General features: G+C 38.0%; 5 protein-coding genes across 5 annotated transcripts; 4 read left to right on the top strand and 1 right to left on the bottom strand.

The window, feature by feature from the left end:
* Positions 1-752: 752 nt before the first annotated feature.
* Positions 753-4,066, top strand: LOC127244107 (uncharacterized). The gene is made up of 6 exons (XM_051264445.1): positions 753-947; positions 2,267-2,556; positions 2,733-2,839; positions 2,924-3,056; positions 3,167-3,361; positions 3,450-4,066. Exons 2-6 carry the CDS (start codon positions 2,284-2,286, stop codon positions 3,720-3,722), a joined length of 981 nt encoding a protein of 326 aa, XP_051120402.1. The 5' UTR covers positions 753-947; positions 2,267-2,283; the 3' UTR covers positions 3,723-4,066.
* Positions 4,067-6,820: 2,754 nt separating this feature from the next.
* LOC127244101 (UDP-glycosyltransferase 90A1-like) lies at positions 6,821-8,689 on the top strand. The gene has a single exon (XM_051264436.1). The coding sequence runs from the start codon at positions 6,929-6,931 to the stop codon at positions 8,402-8,404; it is 1,476 nt and encodes a 491-aa protein (XP_051120393.1). The 5' UTR covers positions 6,821-6,928; the 3' UTR covers positions 8,405-8,689.
* A 910-nt stretch (positions 8,690-9,599) lies between these two features.
* Positions 9,600-12,609, top strand: LOC127244547 (uncharacterized). Its single transcript, XM_051265122.1, has 7 exons — positions 9,600-9,931; positions 10,060-10,140; positions 10,226-10,402; positions 10,981-11,151; positions 11,238-11,453; positions 11,564-11,652; positions 11,750-12,609. The coding sequence occupies exons 1-7, from the start codon at positions 9,847-9,849 to the stop codon at positions 12,431-12,433; spliced, it is 1,503 nt and encodes a 500-aa protein (XP_051121079.1). The 5' UTR covers positions 9,600-9,846; the 3' UTR covers positions 12,434-12,609.
* Positions 12,610-14,599: 1,990 nt separating this feature from the next.
* Positions 14,600-15,512, top strand: LOC127244548 (uncharacterized). The gene has a single exon (XM_051265123.1). It carries the CDS (start codon positions 14,945-14,947, stop codon positions 15,332-15,334), a length of 390 nt encoding a protein of 129 aa, XP_051121080.1. The 5' UTR covers positions 14,600-14,944; the 3' UTR covers positions 15,335-15,512.
* A 1,067-nt stretch (positions 15,513-16,579) lies between these two features.
* Positions 16,580-18,818, bottom strand: LOC127242871 (RING-H2 finger protein ATL46-like). The gene has a single exon (XM_051262582.1). It carries the CDS (start codon positions 17,986-17,988, stop codon positions 16,783-16,785), a length of 1,206 nt encoding a protein of 401 aa, XP_051118539.1. The 5' UTR covers positions 17,989-18,818; the 3' UTR covers positions 16,580-16,782.
* Positions 18,819-18,831: the final 13 nt, after the last annotated feature.

Below are 18,831 nucleotides of genomic sequence, written 5' to 3'. Positions count from 1 at the left end.
TAAAAATTGAATGACAGAAAAAACATATTGGATCAGTTTACATTAAAGGTGTTAGTGTATATATAAATCCAACGTTAATTTTGGATATGGGAAGTTGAGGCATGCTCAAAGTAGTGGAGGGTACTGCTAATGCAAATTAGAGACAAATGAAATAGTATATATATATATATATATATCCATGTGGTGGTTTGTATCCCCACCACAATTGTAATAATCATGATATCTTTTTTCCACTTTTTATTCTACCAATAGTTAAATATATATATATATATTATTGAGTCAGAGAAGCATATTTGATTTTGATGTCACATAATGGGCAGCCCAAATTTATTACTATAAGCCCATAAACGATACATTTCTCTTAGCCCAATTAATTTCTACTACACAGGTCAATAATCAGAATAGAGATGTCGTAGTACCACGTGCATTCATTGCTATACCTGCGGAAGGGAATTGGATTTGAAAACGACGCCGTAATGCTCCGTCCTTGCTTCTGCTTACTGCTTAGTACTACTGTAAATAATTAAATATTAGTCTGTAATAGTGAGATCTTAGTACTAAACTAGTACCAATGAACACCCAATGATTAATTCAAATGGTGGTGAAACACCGATGTACATAGATATTGATGCTTACGTCATCTGTCACACGCTTGACTTTGTGGAGAATACCTAGGGGCATAAATGGAATTCCACACCCTCGTGCCAGTCGTTACCGTCCCTGCCGGCCACAAAACCCGCCGTCTGTCTTTACTGCACCCGCCGGTTACATATGCGTTTTCTTCTTCTTATTTATTTATTTTTAAATCATATATACAGCGAGAGAGAGAGAGAGAGAGAGAGAGAGTTGATCTACTGGCGCATTTGGCCCTTTCACAAGCTTCGGTTCGCAAATCGCAATAAATATTTCCACCATTATCCCGTTGCTGCTGCTTCTGCGTTTTTGAGGTAATTTCTCTTCTCTCACTACGCATTTAAGTTGTTAGACGAAATTTGGTGAGAATGAACTTGAATCTGCGTATGCTAATCGATTTTATTGACGGCTTGGAAGTTGAAGGACAATAAATTGAAGAGATCTTGCCTGTATTCTTCTTCAGTTCATCTATATGATCGATTGGATTCTTCTTTTGTTGCATTTTCTCTGATTTCACTTTTTGGTGGTGTTTAACCCTCAGCACTAGATCGCTAACCGGATTTTCTGGGAATGGATTTCGTAATGCCGCTGAGTTTTTAGGTTGCAGATTTGATTGGCTTGCGCTTGTTCTTACTTTTTTATTTCCTTGTTTTTATATTTTTTAATTTGAATTTGAGTGATCCATTATTGTTTTGATCTGTGACGGGAGGAAGATTTGAGATTTAATAACTTTTATTTAATTTTTACTTTTGGTTAGTTTTGAACTATGGATTGTAAATTAATTTTTTTTTTTCTACCAATGTGTATTTGCTGCTCTGTTAGTTCTGTTTAATTTGGTACCGACATAGAAAATTCAAAATGATTAAGATGTTGAAGTTGAAGCAATTGAAGGTCTGTTTTTTTGGTCGAATGATGCATTAGTTTCTATTTTTTATTACAAGATATTTAGCTAAAAGAGTTTGTGTTTCCTGGACTTATAAGAATGATGTAATTTTAAGTAAAATATATGGTTTTTATTGCCTTTTTGTGGAAGCATGGAATCGGGTGTAATGGCTGGGAAAGTGTGCATAATATAGAAATAGTATACATGATGTGCATACCTTTTAGTATATGATCACTAACTAAAGTGATATTTTAAAATTCAAACAAAACTGCATTTTCTAGGTTGTAGTTTCTTCAACTAGAGGATACTCAATACTGGTGCAAGATGGGGGTGCACCTATGATTGTGTGTTCATCGAACTATGATTTCTCTTGTTCTATTGTACAACATTCCGTCTCTTATTAATTCCAATATTTATCCATAAGTATTCTTGAAATTGGATGATAAAGCTGCTTGCATTCACTCACTCAAGTTAAATATTGTTCACCACATTGGCTCTTGTATTGCTTCTTCATTCCATGGATGATTGGTCTACAGAATGATCATTTACATGATGAATTGAATGCAAATTTTAGCTCCTTTATTGGCAGAAAAGGTTTTTAATCATTCATCTGGAGCTATTTATGCTACAAGAAACTTCTGCCGGAGGAGCTCTGGCTGCCTGTCCCTTGGCTTTTGTGTGAATAGGGAAATAAATATTCGATTTTGTGAATCAATCTGAGTATTTTGCTACTTATCATTCTTATTTCAGGTCCCTTTATTTCAATTATGTCGGATGTAGCTCTCAGAGATGTCAGTAAAGTGCCCGAGCCTGAGAGATTGAACGGAATTCCCAATATTGGAAACATGATGAAACCTTCTGCAGAAGCCATTAATGAGAACACTGGAGAAAAACAAAGAAAAACTATGGACTCTTTGGTTGACATTTCTATTGAGAAAAATGGGACAAAGGATTCTGGACCAGAGGTGGCAAATTCAGAAGTAGAGTACATCGACTCAAAGGATTTGAAGGATGTGGAAGATGTTGAGGATTGCTTAAAGGTAAGACCTTTCAGTTTCTTCTAAATCTCTTGATAACAAACTCGTGTGGTGGTGTATAATGCCGGATGTGAATTCAGGGTTCTGCAATGCATCTATTCTTATTGACATCCTTGAGGATTAGTCAGTCACTTAAATCTTATAATCCTTTCATTCATCTCTTGCATTCTTGTCTGTAGAAACTTTTGTCAGAACTAGGCTCCAAAGACTGGGTTTCAGTGTGTGAAGCACTCAACAATGTTCGTAGATTGTCTATTTTTCATGAGGAATCCACTGCTGGCATGTTGTAAGTACCCTGCATTTTTTGGTCTTTGGTATGCCTAGAACTAGTGAAACTCCAATTCAGTGACTTCTAATCCTAACAAAACAGGGGCGACATAATCTCCTTGGTGGTGAAATCATTGAAGAATCCAAGAAGTGCTGTTTGTAAAACAGCAATCATGGCTTCTGTTGACATTTTCAAAGTCTACAACGATGGTATCATAGATTCAGTGGATCCACTGGTAACATTATTTTTCTTGCCTGGTGATTTATTGGCATTTTTAGTTTCGAGAAACGGTTGCGCCTACTCATTTTCAAACTAATTCCCATCCATGATGTTGTCCTTGTTTAGCTCGTACAACTTCTGCTGAAATCTTCACAAGACAAGAGATTCGTATGTGAGGCTGCTGATAATGCTCTAATAGCCCTCACCAGCTCAGTTTCCCCTCTCTTACTGTTGCCCAAATTGCAACCTTATGTCAAGAACAGGAATCCTAGAATTCGGGCTAAGGCATCTATGTGCATATCTCGAAGTGTACAACGAATGGCAAGCTCCAAATGCTTTATTTCCAGTTTAGTGCTTAACCCAACAAGTTCTTTATACTGTTTTTACAAGTAAGGTTAATCTCTTATAGGGACCTGATGAAATTAAAGCTTTTGGAATCGACCAACTGGTACAAGTTGGTGCATCCCAGTTGAGCGACCAGCTGCCCGGGTCGAGGGATGCTGCTCGTACCCTGTTACTGGACTTGCAATCCATATATGAAAAACTGCATACTGATTCATCTGATGGGCATCCCGCCGAGTCCTGGGAAGAGTTCTGCCAATCAAAGCTTTCGCCTTTGAGTGCTCAAGCTGTTCTTCGGGTGAGCAATAATGCCCGGGAGGGACTTGTTTCAGGTTCTTAGCATAAGCACTACATATGGGACTTGGTGAGTGTTATTCTTTCATCATCTGGAGTTGGATCCACAATTTTTACACATGTACATATCAACTGGTAAAAGTTTGCTATGGTGTTGGGCAAGGTGACTGAGTTTGAGTAATTGAGGTATAGATCAATTCGACTGTGAATGAAAAAGGAATGAATGGCTCTTTGCTTTTAGATATGTATTGCGTTTTTGTTTCATCTCAGTCTTGACTTCACAATAATCCATGAAGAAGATTTATGGTGGTATATGTTTGCATTATTTGTACTTGGCATGAAATATATGTGGTTGTGTGCTTGAGCTCGAGCAAGTTGCCTACAAATGAATGCCACCACAATTTGATATGCAATAAACGTAACATATTATTTTATTTTATTTATTTGTACTCTTCCCTTAAATTCTAAACCGTAAACATAACATCAAGAATATCTACATCAACAACCATTTCAAAGAAAAATCGTTCACCCCTTTTCAAAGTCAGAGTCTTGAAGCGACTAAGAAAGGACCCCGACAAATTGAGGGTGTGTTTGATTAAAATAAATTTAAAATAGTGTTTAAGTATTTTAAAATTTTATATGTCAAAAAATATATATTTATAAAAAAATGAGAGTTTAAAATAAAAAATTATTTGAGATGAAAATTTATAGTCCAAACTAAAGCTGAAAAAACAACTAACCAATAGGATTTGTTTTATCATGATTTCAATACAAAATTATTACTATTTCACTATTTTCAATCAATATACATATAGTTATAAATATCATGTCAAAACATTATTTAGATAAAAAATTCAAACACAAATCAAAACCACACAAATTCTATAATATTTTTTCATCTCAAACAATAGACCATGAAAAATGTGAGGAACAAATATTGAGTGGCCATCACGAGTTTTGGACATGAATACGTAACTTCTCCCAAGTTCAAATACTCTCTTTATAGTGTTGATTCAATTTCTCACTTTATGATTGTGGCGACAAATTTACGTCACCTCCTCGCTACCTTGAATAGATGCCAATCTTGAAAAGGTTGCCCTAACGTTCTCCAAAATAATACAACTATACTTACAAATATCTTTATACAAAATATTTTATTTGCATATAATTAAATTTATGTGCGATTTATTTATAAAAAATATTTTTATTCAAAAGACCTCGCAATATCTCCTTAGTCGTGACTATATTAAGGGGCAACCTTCTAGATTTTTGGGAAGTAAAGAGGAAAATTACGGTATGATCCTCCCGGCTTAATTATGATTATGATTATGATTATGATTATGATTATGATTTAACCCTTCTTCTCCTTGTCGCGTTTTTCTTTTATTTTGTGGCTTCACACTTATTTCATGTCTTTATCTGCATCTTCAAGTGCGTACCTATGCACCCCTTTCCAAAAATTACTCAAAATTGCATCTCATATTCCATTGAATTCAATAGTAATAAAATAGCTACCATCACTCCAAATGGAATCTCATATTCCACTTGTCAACTCCACACCCTCCTTCACGTTATAGTCTTCGTTCAAGTACATTGATTCCGTCATGCCAGGCCGGGGCCATGCCCACGACTTCATAAATTTTGAGGTCTTTGGGTACTTTTTTTTACAATATATATATATATATAATATTATAATATATATGTACTATTAAAATTTATTTATTTGTTAATTTAAATAATATTCTAATATAAAATAATATATTTATATTAAATTAAATAATAAAAGAAATGGCTTTAAAGCAAAACTAAAGACCCAAAATAAATTAATTAAATTAAATTAAAATTCTAAATTTATACTCCCTCCCTCCCGTAACAAAGTATTCATTTTTTTCATTTTAGTCCGTCTCATAACAAAGTATTCATTTTTTTCATTTTAGTCCGTCTCATAACAAAGTATTCATTTTTTTCATTTTAGTCCGTCTCATAACAAAGTATTCATTTTTTTTTAATAATTGTATTACCTACCTAACATTACAAATACCCTTACAACTTACTTACTATATATTACACTATATTACTTACAACTTACTTACTATATATTACACTATATTACTCAGATATTATTATCTTAATATCACACAAATACTAATAAGATTATTTTAATCGTTTTTCCTTTATTCCTAGTTACAATCCAATATAATATTAATATTTCTAAAACTCGTGCAAAAAGCAAATGTGTACATAATTAAATCAAATTCCTAAGTGTAATTATTAAAAAAACTCTTTTATTTCTATTTTTTTCAATAAATAAATATTTAAATTTATATTTAGAATTTTCTATTTTTATTTATTTATTTATATTATTGAAAATTTTGTTTTTAAAAAATAATATAAATATTATATATTTTATTGAAATACAATTATTAAAATATTTAAGAAATATTTTATTTCTTTTAACTATATAGATGTAATTTTAATTTTAAATTTACAATAAAAGAATAATATTATAATACTTTCTCCGTTCTAATTCAAAGTATTTTTTTTATCAATTTTTTTCATCTCATTTCAAAATATTTTTTTTAATCAAAAGAATCATATATTTAAATTATAAATATACCATTATACATACATTTGACAAAAATATCAAAATTTCTTATATACAGCTAACTAATAAAATACTAAAATAAAGGAAATATATTATTATTAACTTTCTAAATTCTATTAACATTAAATACGGTACGACGACCAAAACGTAAACCTGCTCGGAGTATATATAAACCGAGCCAACCATTATTGCCCTTCTTCTAATATCAGTATGACTATTATATAACCGGTGATGATGACATTCACATTTCGCCACCGCATCGCATTTAGTTGTCCTCCCTCAAGAAGACAATCCGCACACGTATTTTCAAAGAATGACTATAAGACCAAAGTCTTAAAACAACTCCTTTTAAAATGTGAATTCAACCGCGATGCATTCGATTCAACAATAATTATGTAGGTGTAATTGTAATTAGTCATTAATTTTCCTATACAGCATTCCAACCATCATTACCATTGAATGCAATTAAAGAGTATTAGTTGGACAACAGAGCAGGCAGCTACTTTTCAAATAAGCTCTTAAATAAATTTGGGTCGAACCTAATCCTCCATATTTATTTTATATAAGCAGTGACGTGATACAAAATTCAAAAACCCATGAAAAAACAGAGCTGAAGATTCTACCCATCTACCCCTATTTATTCAAAGATGGTCGGAAGGCAAGGCAGCAAGAAACTCAGAGATAGAATGGATGGTTCTACCGATAATTCTAAGCCACACATAGTTCTGTTTCCTTTCATGTCGAAAGGCCACACCATCCCAATTCTCCACCTCGCCTGCCTGCTACACCAGCGCGGCGTACGCATCACCATCTTCACTACCCCGGCAAATCGCCCCTTCATTTCTCACTTTCTTTCCGGCCTTGATACCAATCATGTTTCCATTGTCGACCTCCCATTCCCTGATAACTTACCAGGCATTCCACCGGGTGTCGAAAGCACTGACAGGCTACCATCCATGTCTCTATTCATTCCCTTTGTTAACGGCCTAAAGCAGATGCAACCCATGTTCGAGAAGGAACTTGAGACTATTTGTTCCATCACCTGCTGCATCATATCAGATGGCTTCCTCCCCTGGACCCTACAATCAGCGTTGCGGTTCGGCATCCCTCGGCTTAGCTACATGGGAATGAACTACTACACCTCTGCAGTCTGCCACGACGCAGCTGCAAATGGCTTGTTCACACTACACGAGTCTGATGATGAGCCCTTCACGCTCACTCAATTCCCCTGGATCAAGCTTTCAAGGAACGACTTCGACCATCCTTTTGATAAACAAGATCCAAGAGGTCCGCATCTAGATTTCATCGTTGAGTCAATGGAAGCTATGGATCGAAGCCAGGGCATGCTGATGAACAGCTTCGACGAACTCGAGGAAATGTACGCGGACTACTTGAACCGCAACACTCAAGTTAAATATTGGAGCATTGGACCCCTCTGCCTGGCAAAGCCACCAAGAGCAGAGCTTCCACCAAGCCACCGATCGAAATGGATGCAGTGGCTCGACAAGAAGGGAAACCAGGGTTACCCGGTCCTCTATGCTGCCTTTGGGTCTCAAGCTAGAGTACCGCTGGAACAATTGAGAGAAATAGTGATTGGCTTGGAAGACTCTAATGTAAGCTACTTGTGGGTAGTGAAGAAGAGTGAATTAGAGCAAAATGGCGCCTTGGTAGACAGGGTCAGCGAAAGAGGTATCCTAGTAAACGAATGGGTTGATCAAAGGGAGATTCTTGAACATCCTGCAGTGCAGGGGTTCTTGAGCCACTGTGGGTGGAACTCAGTTTTGGAAGGAATTTGTGCAGAGGTACCCATCCTGGCATGGCCAAAGATGGCCGAACAATACCTAAATACGAAGGTGGTTGTAGAGGAGATTCAAATTGGTTTAAGGGTCAATACGGTTGACAAGTCTCCAAAAGGATTTGTTACTGGGAAGAGCTTGAAGGAAACAGTGAGAGAGCTGATGGAGGGAGAAAAGGCGAATGAACTGAGGAAGAGGGTGAAGGAGGTAGCTGCAGCTGCAAGGAAAGCTATGGCAGAAGGTGGATCTTCATGGCATAGTTTGAACAAACTCGTAGCTGAGTTACAAGAGCAAAAGGAAAACAGAGCTTCTAAGCTCAACCAATAGGGGAAGATATTCGTTATTCTTCCCAGAAACTATTTATTGTAGCACTAGCAAAAAGAAATATGCCAACATATTTATTGAATGAGATACTTATGAGAAAAGTTTCCATCCTACATCGACGAAGTAAACTCCATCAACTGTAGAAGATCAGTCGAATATGGTGGTCCTTCAGCTAACTATGCGATTTTTGTGCAAAAGCAGCAGGGAGAGAGAGAGAGAGAGAGAGAGAGAGAGAGAGAGAGAGAGAGAGAGAGAGAGAGAGAGAGAGAGAGAGAGCTCTCCCTGTAATCAATCAACAACACAGCGATACGCACAAATTCCTGACAAAAAAACTCGTGAAAATTGCAAATAGTGAGACCAACCCTAAGCATCACCGATTCATGACAAGTAATTACAAAATTTCACGGAAATCATACTACGAGTCTACGATGCCATGAAAATCTACTTAATTTATGAAAATTTTAATAAGTATGAGAAAGAGCGGGAGAGAAACCTGCATTCATGCTCCGGCGCTGGATATCGGACAACACCTTCGGCTTCGAGCAAATGCATCCATGGCGCTCCTGTCGAATGCCATATTTGATATTTCACATGTTTTTCTCCTTCCAGTTATGTTGGAAACTGCGAGGGAACGCGGGAATCTCGGGGAAGCAATCGATGGGCTTAGCCTCATTTATTACAGTTAGTGGGCCGTTTCGTTTGTAGCCCGATAGGTAAATTCTAAAAATCCAATTAGGGCTCTAATTACCCAATTTTTATTTTTATTTTTATTTTTTGATAACGCTAATTACCCCAAATTTTCTTGAAACCCAATAAAGCATTCCCAACGACTCTTCCCCTGCTTTAATTTTGAAAATAATTGCCACTGTTTTCGATCACTCCATCTCCTTAAGCTGTTCGAATATGACGTTTTTCTGCGATGATTAGAATACAACCAACGATATCGCCAGTAAAGAAGTTTTAACAGGAAGGTATTAAGCAATGGCAGAGAAAATATTCATTTAATCCTCTGAATTAACCTAACCCACCTCACCCCACGCGAATCTCACACATGCTTCCACAAAGTGACAAAATCAGAGGTGTTGCCTGCTGTTAAGACAAACAGATACGAAAGAGCAGTATGTTTCTGCTGCTTTAGCCTGTACTTAGGCTTAATTCTGAACTCAAAGCTCTCATCTTTACTTCTTATTTATCTAACTTAGTTCTTTGCTTTTGTCGTCTTGAACAGAGCTCCCTTCAGTTGTACTACTTCCCCACTTTCTCTCACTGCCCCTATTTCTCTCTCTCTTCTTTTCTTTCATCACCTGATGTCCTATCTCTTTCTACTCCATTTATTACCCATGGAAGAAGGTACAGTGTTAATTTAGACGAAGGGGGGACAATTTTGCGGGCACATTCTGCAGTTCGTTGAAACTCCCATTGTCTTCGCTAAGGGAAATCGGACAATGGGGAAGAAGTACTTCATTCTTGCAGTGTTCGTTGTGATTTTTCTTGCTGGATGTTCATCTGCTTCTGCATTGCCCGCCGCAAGTGAGTACAAAAGTTATACACAAAACGTCGTCGTTTTGAGGATCCCTCTGTCAAGCACTAATCTTTTACCCTTCATTGTTATATTCTGTTTCTCGAAAAAAAATTGGGACTTTTGGTACGATATGCAGAAATTGTTAGTGGTATGGTCACGAACGTCGCCTCCACTATTCTGAAGCGGCTGTGGTCGCTGAAACCAAATCCCAAAAGTGGTAAGAATAATTTCTATAAACCCGCATTCTATTGAGAATTCCTTAGATCATTCTGTGTAAATGATGTGATTTGGTGGGATTTCAGCTGTTTCCAGCCGTTCGATGATGAAATTCGAAAGTGGGTACACCGTTGAAACTGTCTTCGATGGAAGCAAGCTTGGGATTGAGCCTTACACGGTGGAGGTCTCACCAGATGGCGATGTTCTCATATTGGACTCTGAAAACAGCAACATCCACAAGATCTCCACTCCCTTTTCCAGATGTGAGTTGCTATAAACTTTTGATCTCATCCATGGTTAATTTCTTTAATTTCCAGGCCTGACGATGCATAATAGATTGCTGATGTTCTTGCTTCGAATTCCTTTCTTGGAGATGACTCATGGTATTTGATTTTGTCTTGAATTGGATTTTGGGTTTGGAGTTGCTTTTGGGCAGAAGAAGGTTCTTCTTTTTCGTGGGTTTCTGTCCATGTTTTTCTCCGGATTTGATTCTCTCTTGCTATTCTATGCTACTTTTTATCCAACAACAAATTAAACATCTCTTTATTCCTTTGTAGGCTCGTGTTGAGGCCATTTTTAGCTTTGCATCTTCATACAGGGAAAAGTTTGCTAGCTTGTGTTTCAAGTTCAAATCTTTGTGCTTTCTGCCACATTCTTATTAGATTATAGGATGCAACAAACTCTGCCTGATCAACGGCCGAGATGCACTTGCCATTGATGAACTGCAATTCATACAAACAGCTGCAGTTCTGTTTTCTTTTCTTTATAAATATGGTGAAGACGATGAGTTAAATGGGCTTCTATGTGTTCTTTTTATTGCAAAATGCCTGGCTGGATGCAGATAGTAGGCCGAAGTTGGTTGCTGGATCAGGCGACGGTTACACCGGTCATGTTGATGGGAAGCTAAGAGAAGCTCGGCTTAATCGCCCGAAAGGGCTGGCTGTGGACGACAATGGGAACGTGTACATTGCTGATACAATGAACATGGCAATCAGGAAGATCAGTGATACTGGTAAATCAAGAAAATGTGTACCATGGTTGTTTGATCTTCACTGTTCCTGCCGAGATGCTAATCTTTATGTTTCGTTTTTGGTGCAGGAGTTGTAACGATTGCTGGAGGCAAATCAGGCCGTGGCGGAGGGCATATTGACGGGCCAAGTGAGGATGCAAAGTTTTCAGACGATTTCGATGTGGTCTATGTCGGAAGTAGCTGCTCTCTTCTAGTCATCGACAGAGGGAATCAAGCGATCCGTGAGATCCAACTCCGTGAAGACGATTGCGTGCACCAGGACAACATCGGTGAGCTTCATTTGGGTACGTAAACGTAAATGTGAACTTGTTCAATCGAATTTCTTATTTCCTTCCCTTTGATTTCACTGTCATGTAGATGTACCACAAAGACTGATCTCTTATCGCAATTCCAGGAATAGCAGTGCTTGCCGCAGCTTGTTTCTTCGGTTACATGCTGGCCTTATTGCAGCGCCGTATCGCCTCTATTCTCTCTTACAACACTGTAAGTACCCGAAGCCATAGCTGTTTACAAAAAGATCAGCTCTTTTTACAGCTCTCACTGAATCGCAATTTTTCGACGTCTGCATTCCATTGTAAAGGATAATGTCAGGAACGGAGCGCCTGACCAATACCAGAGGCGGCCGCCACCGAAATCAGTCAGGCCGCCGTTGATTCCTACAGAAGAAGACTACGATAAGGAAGAAGAAGGCGTATTCAGTTCGATGGGGAAACTTCTCGTCTACACGTGTTCATCCGTAGTCGAGCTTTTCGGTGGCCTATTCACAGGTTTCAAGCGGAAGCCCATCCACCACGTGCCGCAGCAGCATCACCACCACCAGTCCCGACACGGCGGCAACACCTGGCCCGTGCAGGAAAGCTTCGTAATCCCACACGAAGACGCTCCGCCGCCAATCGACCCCAGAGAACCCACTCCAAGAAAAAACTTCGTCGACAAGTCCCGACAATTCAAGCCCAGCAGCCAATCCTATTACGGCGGATGGAGCGGCGATTACCAGCACCACCCCCACCAGCAGCCCCCGCCGCCGCCACGTCAGCTGCAGCAGCAGTACCACCATCAGAAGCACCATCCAACCAGCCCTCGGACTTACTACGAGCAGGAAAACAGCGAGACGAACGAGATTGTGTTCGGGGCCGTGCAAGAACAGGACGGGCGGCGGGAGGCCATGGTGATAAAGGCTGTCGACTACGGAGATCCGGTCTACAATAACCAGAATGTCCGGTCCAGGTCGTACAATTACATGAGCTACTCTTACGGCTACTGATAGATCGAACGTCAAAGGGAATTAAGAACTAGTTAATGTAATGTATAGAAGAAAGTACGTAGCTGCATGACTTGATTGATTTCTCCTCGATCGATCTGCACAGGATGTCTGAATATTACCCTTCTCCCTTTTCGATCTGCCTTTCTTTAATTAAATCCGTTTCAAGTTTCTAGAAAGATCGCAATGTGCCTCGCTATTGTGACATCTGCTGCAATCTCCGTGTGAATATAACATTAATTTATTTGTTGCAGCCAATCGCAGGGAATGATCCTAACCGTTGATTGGACTATAGACGGCTCTGGATCATTCCGGGCATGCATAGTGGTAGTAGGGTTCTTTGAGGGACCAAATTGAACTCCAGTTTTTGGACACAAATGATGAACGAGGGAAATTTGTCGTAACATAGTTTTAATCATATCATAAACTTATACAAATTAACAAGACACATGTACACACAAAAGGTATTCCTTAAAACTGGGAAGAAACACACAAAATAATAATGATAATAGTTCTTACAAAAATAAAAATAATAGTTCTTACAATGATGCCTCGTGAAAACGATGTGATCAATTAGATTAGAAAATAGAAGTAAAAATTGTTGACATTTTTCTTAAAATATATATATATATATATATGATTATAATATAGAAAAGAAAGAAATAAGGAAATCTAGGCATGCATGCATTGGTGCTTTATTCCTTGCAAGCAAAAGCATAATCCATTGCTCAACAAGCTACTAAAACAAGTACTCATTTCTCAATCATGTTGCCACCTATGCTATAAACAAAAGAACAAAACTACGTACGCACATCAACCTTAGACAATTAAACATTAATTCCAGCCTTGTAGGAAGAATAAATATGATGATTAGCATTATACCATATATATCAATGGTGCGATCCATAGCTGTTCGAATGGCCTTCCCCGGGGCTCGGGCCTGAATTTGTAATACTAACTTTTTCTGCCGTCGTGAATTCGTCTTGGTTAGGATGAGCATTGCTTATTGGCGCAGGCGGAGGAGACGGTGATGGCCAGTTATTGTGGGCATTGAGGATAGGTCGCCGCGCTCGAGTAGAGCCTAAGATGAAGAAAACGATCAAGAGGGACATGAGGCATTTTGTAGTATGGGAAGCCATAAATGCTTTCTCCCTAGAAAGCTTAAAGCTTAAAGCTTTGGTGTCTATATATGTGTGTATTTATAGTGTGAAGAGTTTGCTCTTTGACTTGTCCCACTAGGATTAGGTGCTCAAACTACAATTTAACAAAGCTATAACTAACATGGTTCAAGGATTTTTTATCTTAACAAATACAATTTTATTTAATTTTATGGTGTCACTTTATGTCTTCTCAGAATATTTTTCCTATATATATTTATCTACATTGATCTATTTTTTTATTTTCTAATCTTATTTAATATATTTAATCAATTATTTTGTATTTGAAATATCATACTAAACATATAAGCAAACAGATAAAACCATAGAAATAAGAAGAAAATCAACTGAATAATAAATCGATTTAATTGGACCAAAAAAGGAGGAAAATTACACTGCATAATAATATCTGTGTACATGTGAAAAGAATATAGCGTGTCATTTAAACTCGTTAAATTTGCATGAAGAAACATGCAATTAATTCATTAATGCGGGGGAAATGGTAGTTTGGTAAGTATATGACATTGATCAGTTCATATGTTGATAAAAATTATTCTACTTGTCCGATCAAAAAAAATAAAAGATTCTACTTGTTTAAAATAAATAAATAAACGTAAATAAAGAATTTTAAGGTATGAATGTATTGAGATATAAAAATAAAAATAAAAAAAATGAAACGACGTGGCGGATGATGTCAGCAGTGAGGGAATTGGAAATCCCTTGTGGTTGTCAACAGGGCAAAATGTTTATATTATTTGCCAAGAGTTTCTTCCACGCTAAGCCTGCTCTTATTAATTTAATCAATTTCCTAAGTTACGCTATTTACGTCTTATTGCCTTTGGTCTTTTTCCATATTTTTGTCATACTTCCATTAAAGGGAATAATCTTACAATTATTGAACAGAAAAAGGAGGAAATTATTATATTATTATTAAGCGTGTTCAATTTCTATATACTACAATAAAATAAATTTCTGTTTAAGAATGGTATCCAAAATGTATTAAATCTAGGCCAATAAAAAGGTTTTCTCAAAAAATTGGACGAAAACCGCCTTAAAATTGACTTTGACCTCATCCACGTGGCACATGGCGTCCTCAATCCAGGGTGCAGCTATGTTTCCGTACATTCGACCGTTACAATCTTCCCCCAGTTTACCGGTTCGCCCGACATCTCTTCCCCGCCATTTTTGGCCTTCACATCCCCAAACGACAATGGAACTGCAGAAAACTGCAAATTAGGCTTCATAGAGATCGAAGGGGGATCGAAATCAGGGTTTGCAGAGAGGCGAATCGTATCGCGATCTGCAAACCCAAAATTAGGTTTTAATTAATCGATCCCATTTCCTAATTAGGTTTCCGATGGGCAAATCCAGATCCGCAGGCGCATTGTCTCCTGTAGATGACTTCCGCCGCTCTTCCTGCCTTCCTGTAGATTTCGCGTGCTATAAATCCAGGCGTCGGTCCGCTAAACGCCAACAAGTCAGGCTCGGGGGCGCAGGAGAAGGACAGCGTCGGTGCGGGAAGATGGTTCGGGCGATGAAGAGATTGCGGGAGTGGTCGAAATCGGTTGCCGGTCCAAAGTGGAAGACGTTTATCCGGCGGTTCGGCCGGACCGGCGGCAGGGACAAGGCGTCGAGATTCCAGTACGACGCAATGAGTTATGCCCGGAACTTTGACGACGGCGCCGGCGACTCCGATCCTGACGAAATGTTCCGGGACTACGCAACTCGCTACGCGCCGGCTCATTGATTCGCTGATGGCGCGTGGACGCTCGGATTAACCTCGGGTGGGATCGAACGGCGTAGAATGATCAAGTTACGATTACTTGATTTATGGTAATACGGTTTTTGTTTTTCCTTTTTGCATAAAAGTCAAAAGGATTTGTTATTTGTATTTTGTAATTTTTCTTTAAAATATATTAATATTGTTCAGGAATTTTTTTTTTTTCTTAAAAAATTTGTATACTTACAGTTTGTTTGTTTTTAATTTTAAACACAATTCAATATTCTTTTCTCTTTTTTTTTTTTTATCATTCTAAATCATATCATAATACTATTTAAATAAAAATTTAAGCTAAAACCAAATACACTCTTATTTTTCATACAAATTTATAAATTACTTTTATCTTAAAATATAAAAATAATAAAATAAATAAATGAAAATAATATGCTTGTTCAATTTTCTTTTTGTTATTGACATGCAATATTTAGAAGGTGTACATGGGCGGCCTTCATGGCCCAATATGCACACTTCATTTTAGATCTTGTTCTGGTTTTATACACTCATCATGTCTTAGTCTTACTATAAAATACTATTATATTTAGGCTACAAAATAAATTATATATAGAAACTCAACACACAGACACAGACGCACTCCAAAACAAACAAACGGACAGTAAAATAAAATTCAATAAATGGGCAGTATCAAGAATGGAGTAACATAGGCCAATGGCAAAGTGACTGACTGACCACAATGAAGATTTGATTACAATAAATAAATGAAATAAAATAAAAGGGCTCCCATCACAAGGAAATTTTATATAGTAATAATTATTTGACGGATCCCACCACACACAAAAGAGTGTGCTCGCTCACACCATCCAAAAATGGGGTGGCCTAATGTAGGATTCCCATTAGATATGCAATTGCAAGGAAAGATGACCAGCAACTCAAACTACTTTACACTACACATTGATGAATGATGAATGAATTCATGACCAAGTCCAACCCACTAATACATACATAGCACAGGCACAGCATTGATAAACCCCAAAAACTTTTTTACACTTGATTCAACATCTTAATAAATATTGATAACCACTTTTGACTGATTCCGTGGACTAACTTTGCCATGATAAAGAAAGATCCCCTTCTAAGCCTAAGCTCTTCAATTCTTCAATGCCAATCTTAAAAGGATTATCCACAGAGAAGATGGAAGAATAGAATCAAGAAAGCATAACAAAAAAAAAAAAATCAAGAATGAAGAAATGCAAGAAAATAAACAGATGAAGAACCATTAATGCATCAAATTATACAGCTACCGTGCTGTGAACTACGGCGAAATTTTGGTCCATCAAGGCACTGAAACTCCAGGACAAAAAGAATAATGCAAGCACCATGGTATTAAATCTATTAAGCAATCGATGATTGAGGAATCAATATATCTAGTAGTAAAAGGACAGCATGAGTACTCCCATTCACAATCCTTCAGTTCGATGCATCCATGGTAAGTCCATGCTTGGCGAAGAAGGGTTCTCCCTGTGGGCATCTGCGGAAGTCGCATATTTCCCCTTTTTCGACCACAGCCATATCTTGGAAACAGAGTAGCTATCAGTCTTCATCCCTATACATATCTTCTTCCCATCTGCACTCTCATCCACTGCAGCACCATTAACAGCTCGCTCGGCTCCTTTATCAAGCTTCGGGTCGCACTTGCTCAAGGCCACCCGAAGGTCAGCATCACAAACGACATACTGATAAGAACCCATTGAGAAACATCTTCTCGCATCCAATTTACTGCTGCTGGTCTCCCCGACAGACTCTGTCTCTTCGGGGACATTCAATTTCCGAAACTTTCCAAGCCGGACGGGGAATACACCCTTTTCTGTCGTCACTTCCTCAATTTCAACCCTCTTCTGAGCTACGGAGATTCCATTGTCTCCATTATGTAGATGATACCCATCTTCTTCCCTAAAGTCATCAAAATCAAACATGGGGTTTTCGACAGAGAACCCGGGGTTAAACAAAGTGCCCCTACACAAAGGGCAAGTAGAATTCGATAGGAGCCAAGTGTCGATGCAATTGATATGAAAGGCATGACTACACATTGGAAGCAATCTCAACTGGTCAGCCTCGGAGAATTCACACAAACAAACTGCACAATCAAAGGGCTCCTTCGGACCCACGACCTCCTTATATGTAAAAACAGGCAATGCATCTATAAAATCTTGATCCAAACCAGAGTCATGTAAATGGAAGAGCTGCTGCAGCTGCCTCTGAAGGGCATCAGAGCTTGAAGGCTCTAAATTTCGATTAGACTCCGATGAAGAAGGGTTCTTGGTAAGGAATCGAACAAGCAAGTGGAGTAGACCTGATATGAAGAACAGAACTGCTAAAATCACTATAATGAAAAGAACAGCAGGGCTGACTTTTGCTCCAGATGAAGATGAGGGGGCTGGTTCTTTGTGAAAATTGCCAACACCAACATATGGAGAAGGAGGCAAAGATCCAAGAGGAGGAGGAGGTGGTGGATATGCCGCCAAGACAGCATCTTTCTGATTGATTTGATGCTGAATCAAGGACAGTTTGAGATGGCCATGGCTGCCATGGCCTTGCCTAAAAATCCATCTCTGCCCTCTCATTTCTGCTATAGGCCAAACCATTTCATCTAGCACATAAACCATGCCCAATCATTTCCACAATAATAAGCCAAATAAGCATCTTCTAAATCCTTGGTTTTCTTTTTCCTGTTTTTTTCCTTCTTACAGTAGATGGAACAACCAACCAACAAAACCAAACCAATGATTCAATCACCTGACAAATATTCCCCACAAGAACACCCACAAAATATCAAATCTTTCACTCTTCAATCGCAGCAAAATCGAAGGATACACAGCAAACAAAAGGTGTGTATGTATGTGGAGGTGAAAATAAAGTAGCAATGTCTATTTGCTTTCAGAGAGTAAATCCCAAATGAACTGACTGTTCATCAAGAAAAATGAAAAGATGACGACACCAGTAACTTTAAAGATTGGGTGTTTACCTACCTCGATATGAAGATGCAAACTTCCCCCGATAATCTATAATAAACATGAAATGGACCCAACCCCCCCTTCTTACAGCTGCAGCAAAACCCTAAAGTCACAGCTTTTGGGTTGGAATCTTACGCCCCACTTTAACACTAGTTTAATTAGAAAAAGAGGGAATTTAAATAGAAAAACCTTCGAACCCCCTCCAAACCCTCACTACGAAACAACAATATATTTTATATATACACTCACACAGATAGATACACGACGGGGGTTTGTCTCTATGTGAGTATGTATATTTATATATACGTGTATTCGCCAACCATCAACTCAAGCAATATATGCACCGAATCGTAATACAGTGAACATTGATTTTGGTAATGAAAGTGATGTCTGTATGTTTACTCTCTTCTCCACTCCAAAAAGGGCAGACACCATTAGAAGCCAAACTGAATTATGAAAGCACGACGAAATACCAACATAGCACACTTTTTATAT

The sequence above is a fragment of the Andrographis paniculata genome, unplaced genomic scaffold (genome assembly GCF_009805555.1).
Source record: "Andrographis paniculata isolate CXL003 unplaced genomic scaffold, ASM980555v1 Contig19END, whole genome shotgun sequence".
Taxonomy (NCBI): domain Eukaryota; kingdom Viridiplantae; phylum Streptophyta; class Magnoliopsida; order Lamiales; family Acanthaceae; genus Andrographis; species Andrographis paniculata.
This window is presented reverse-complemented; position numbering and strand designations above follow the sequence as displayed.

What these genes read in the sequence shown, in the direction of transcription:
- LOC127244107 (XM_051264445.1), top strand. Translation starts at nt 2,284, where the DNA reads ATGTCGGATGTAGCTCTCAGAGATGTCAGTAAAGTGCCCGAGCCTGAG. An exon ending in ATGTTGAGGATTGCTTAAAG is followed by an intron (nt 2,557 to 2,732) that starts GTAAGACCTTTC and finishes TCTTGTCTGTAG; the next exon opens with AAACTTTTGTCAGAACTAGG. An exon ending in TAGATTCAGTGGATCCACTG is followed by an intron (nt 3,057 to 3,166) that starts GTAACATTATTT and finishes GTCCTTGTTTAG; the next exon opens with CTCGTACAACTTCTGCTGAA.
- LOC127244547 (XM_051265122.1), top strand. Translation starts at nt 9,847, where the DNA reads ATGGGGAAGAAGTACTTCATTCTTGCAGTGTTCGTTGTGATTTTTCTT. An exon ending in CAGGAAGATCAGTGATACTG is followed by an intron (nt 11,152 to 11,237) that starts GTAAATCAAGAA and finishes TTTTTGGTGCAG; the next exon opens with GAGTTGTAACGATTGCTGGA. An exon ending in CTATTCTCTCTTACAACACT is followed by an intron (nt 11,653 to 11,749) that starts GTAAGTACCCGA and finishes TCCATTGTAAAG; the next exon opens with GATAATGTCAGGAACGGAGC.
- LOC127242871 (XM_051262582.1), bottom strand. Translation starts at nt 17,988, where the DNA reads ATGGTTTATGTGCTAGATGAAATGGTTTGGCCTATAGCAGAAATGAGA.
- LOC127244101 (XM_051264436.1), top strand. Translation starts at nt 6,929, where the DNA reads ATGGTCGGAAGGCAAGGCAGCAAGAAACTCAGAGATAGAATGGATGGT.
- LOC127244548 (XM_051265123.1), top strand. Translation starts at nt 14,945, where the DNA reads ATGGGCAAATCCAGATCCGCAGGCGCATTGTCTCCTGTAGATGACTTC.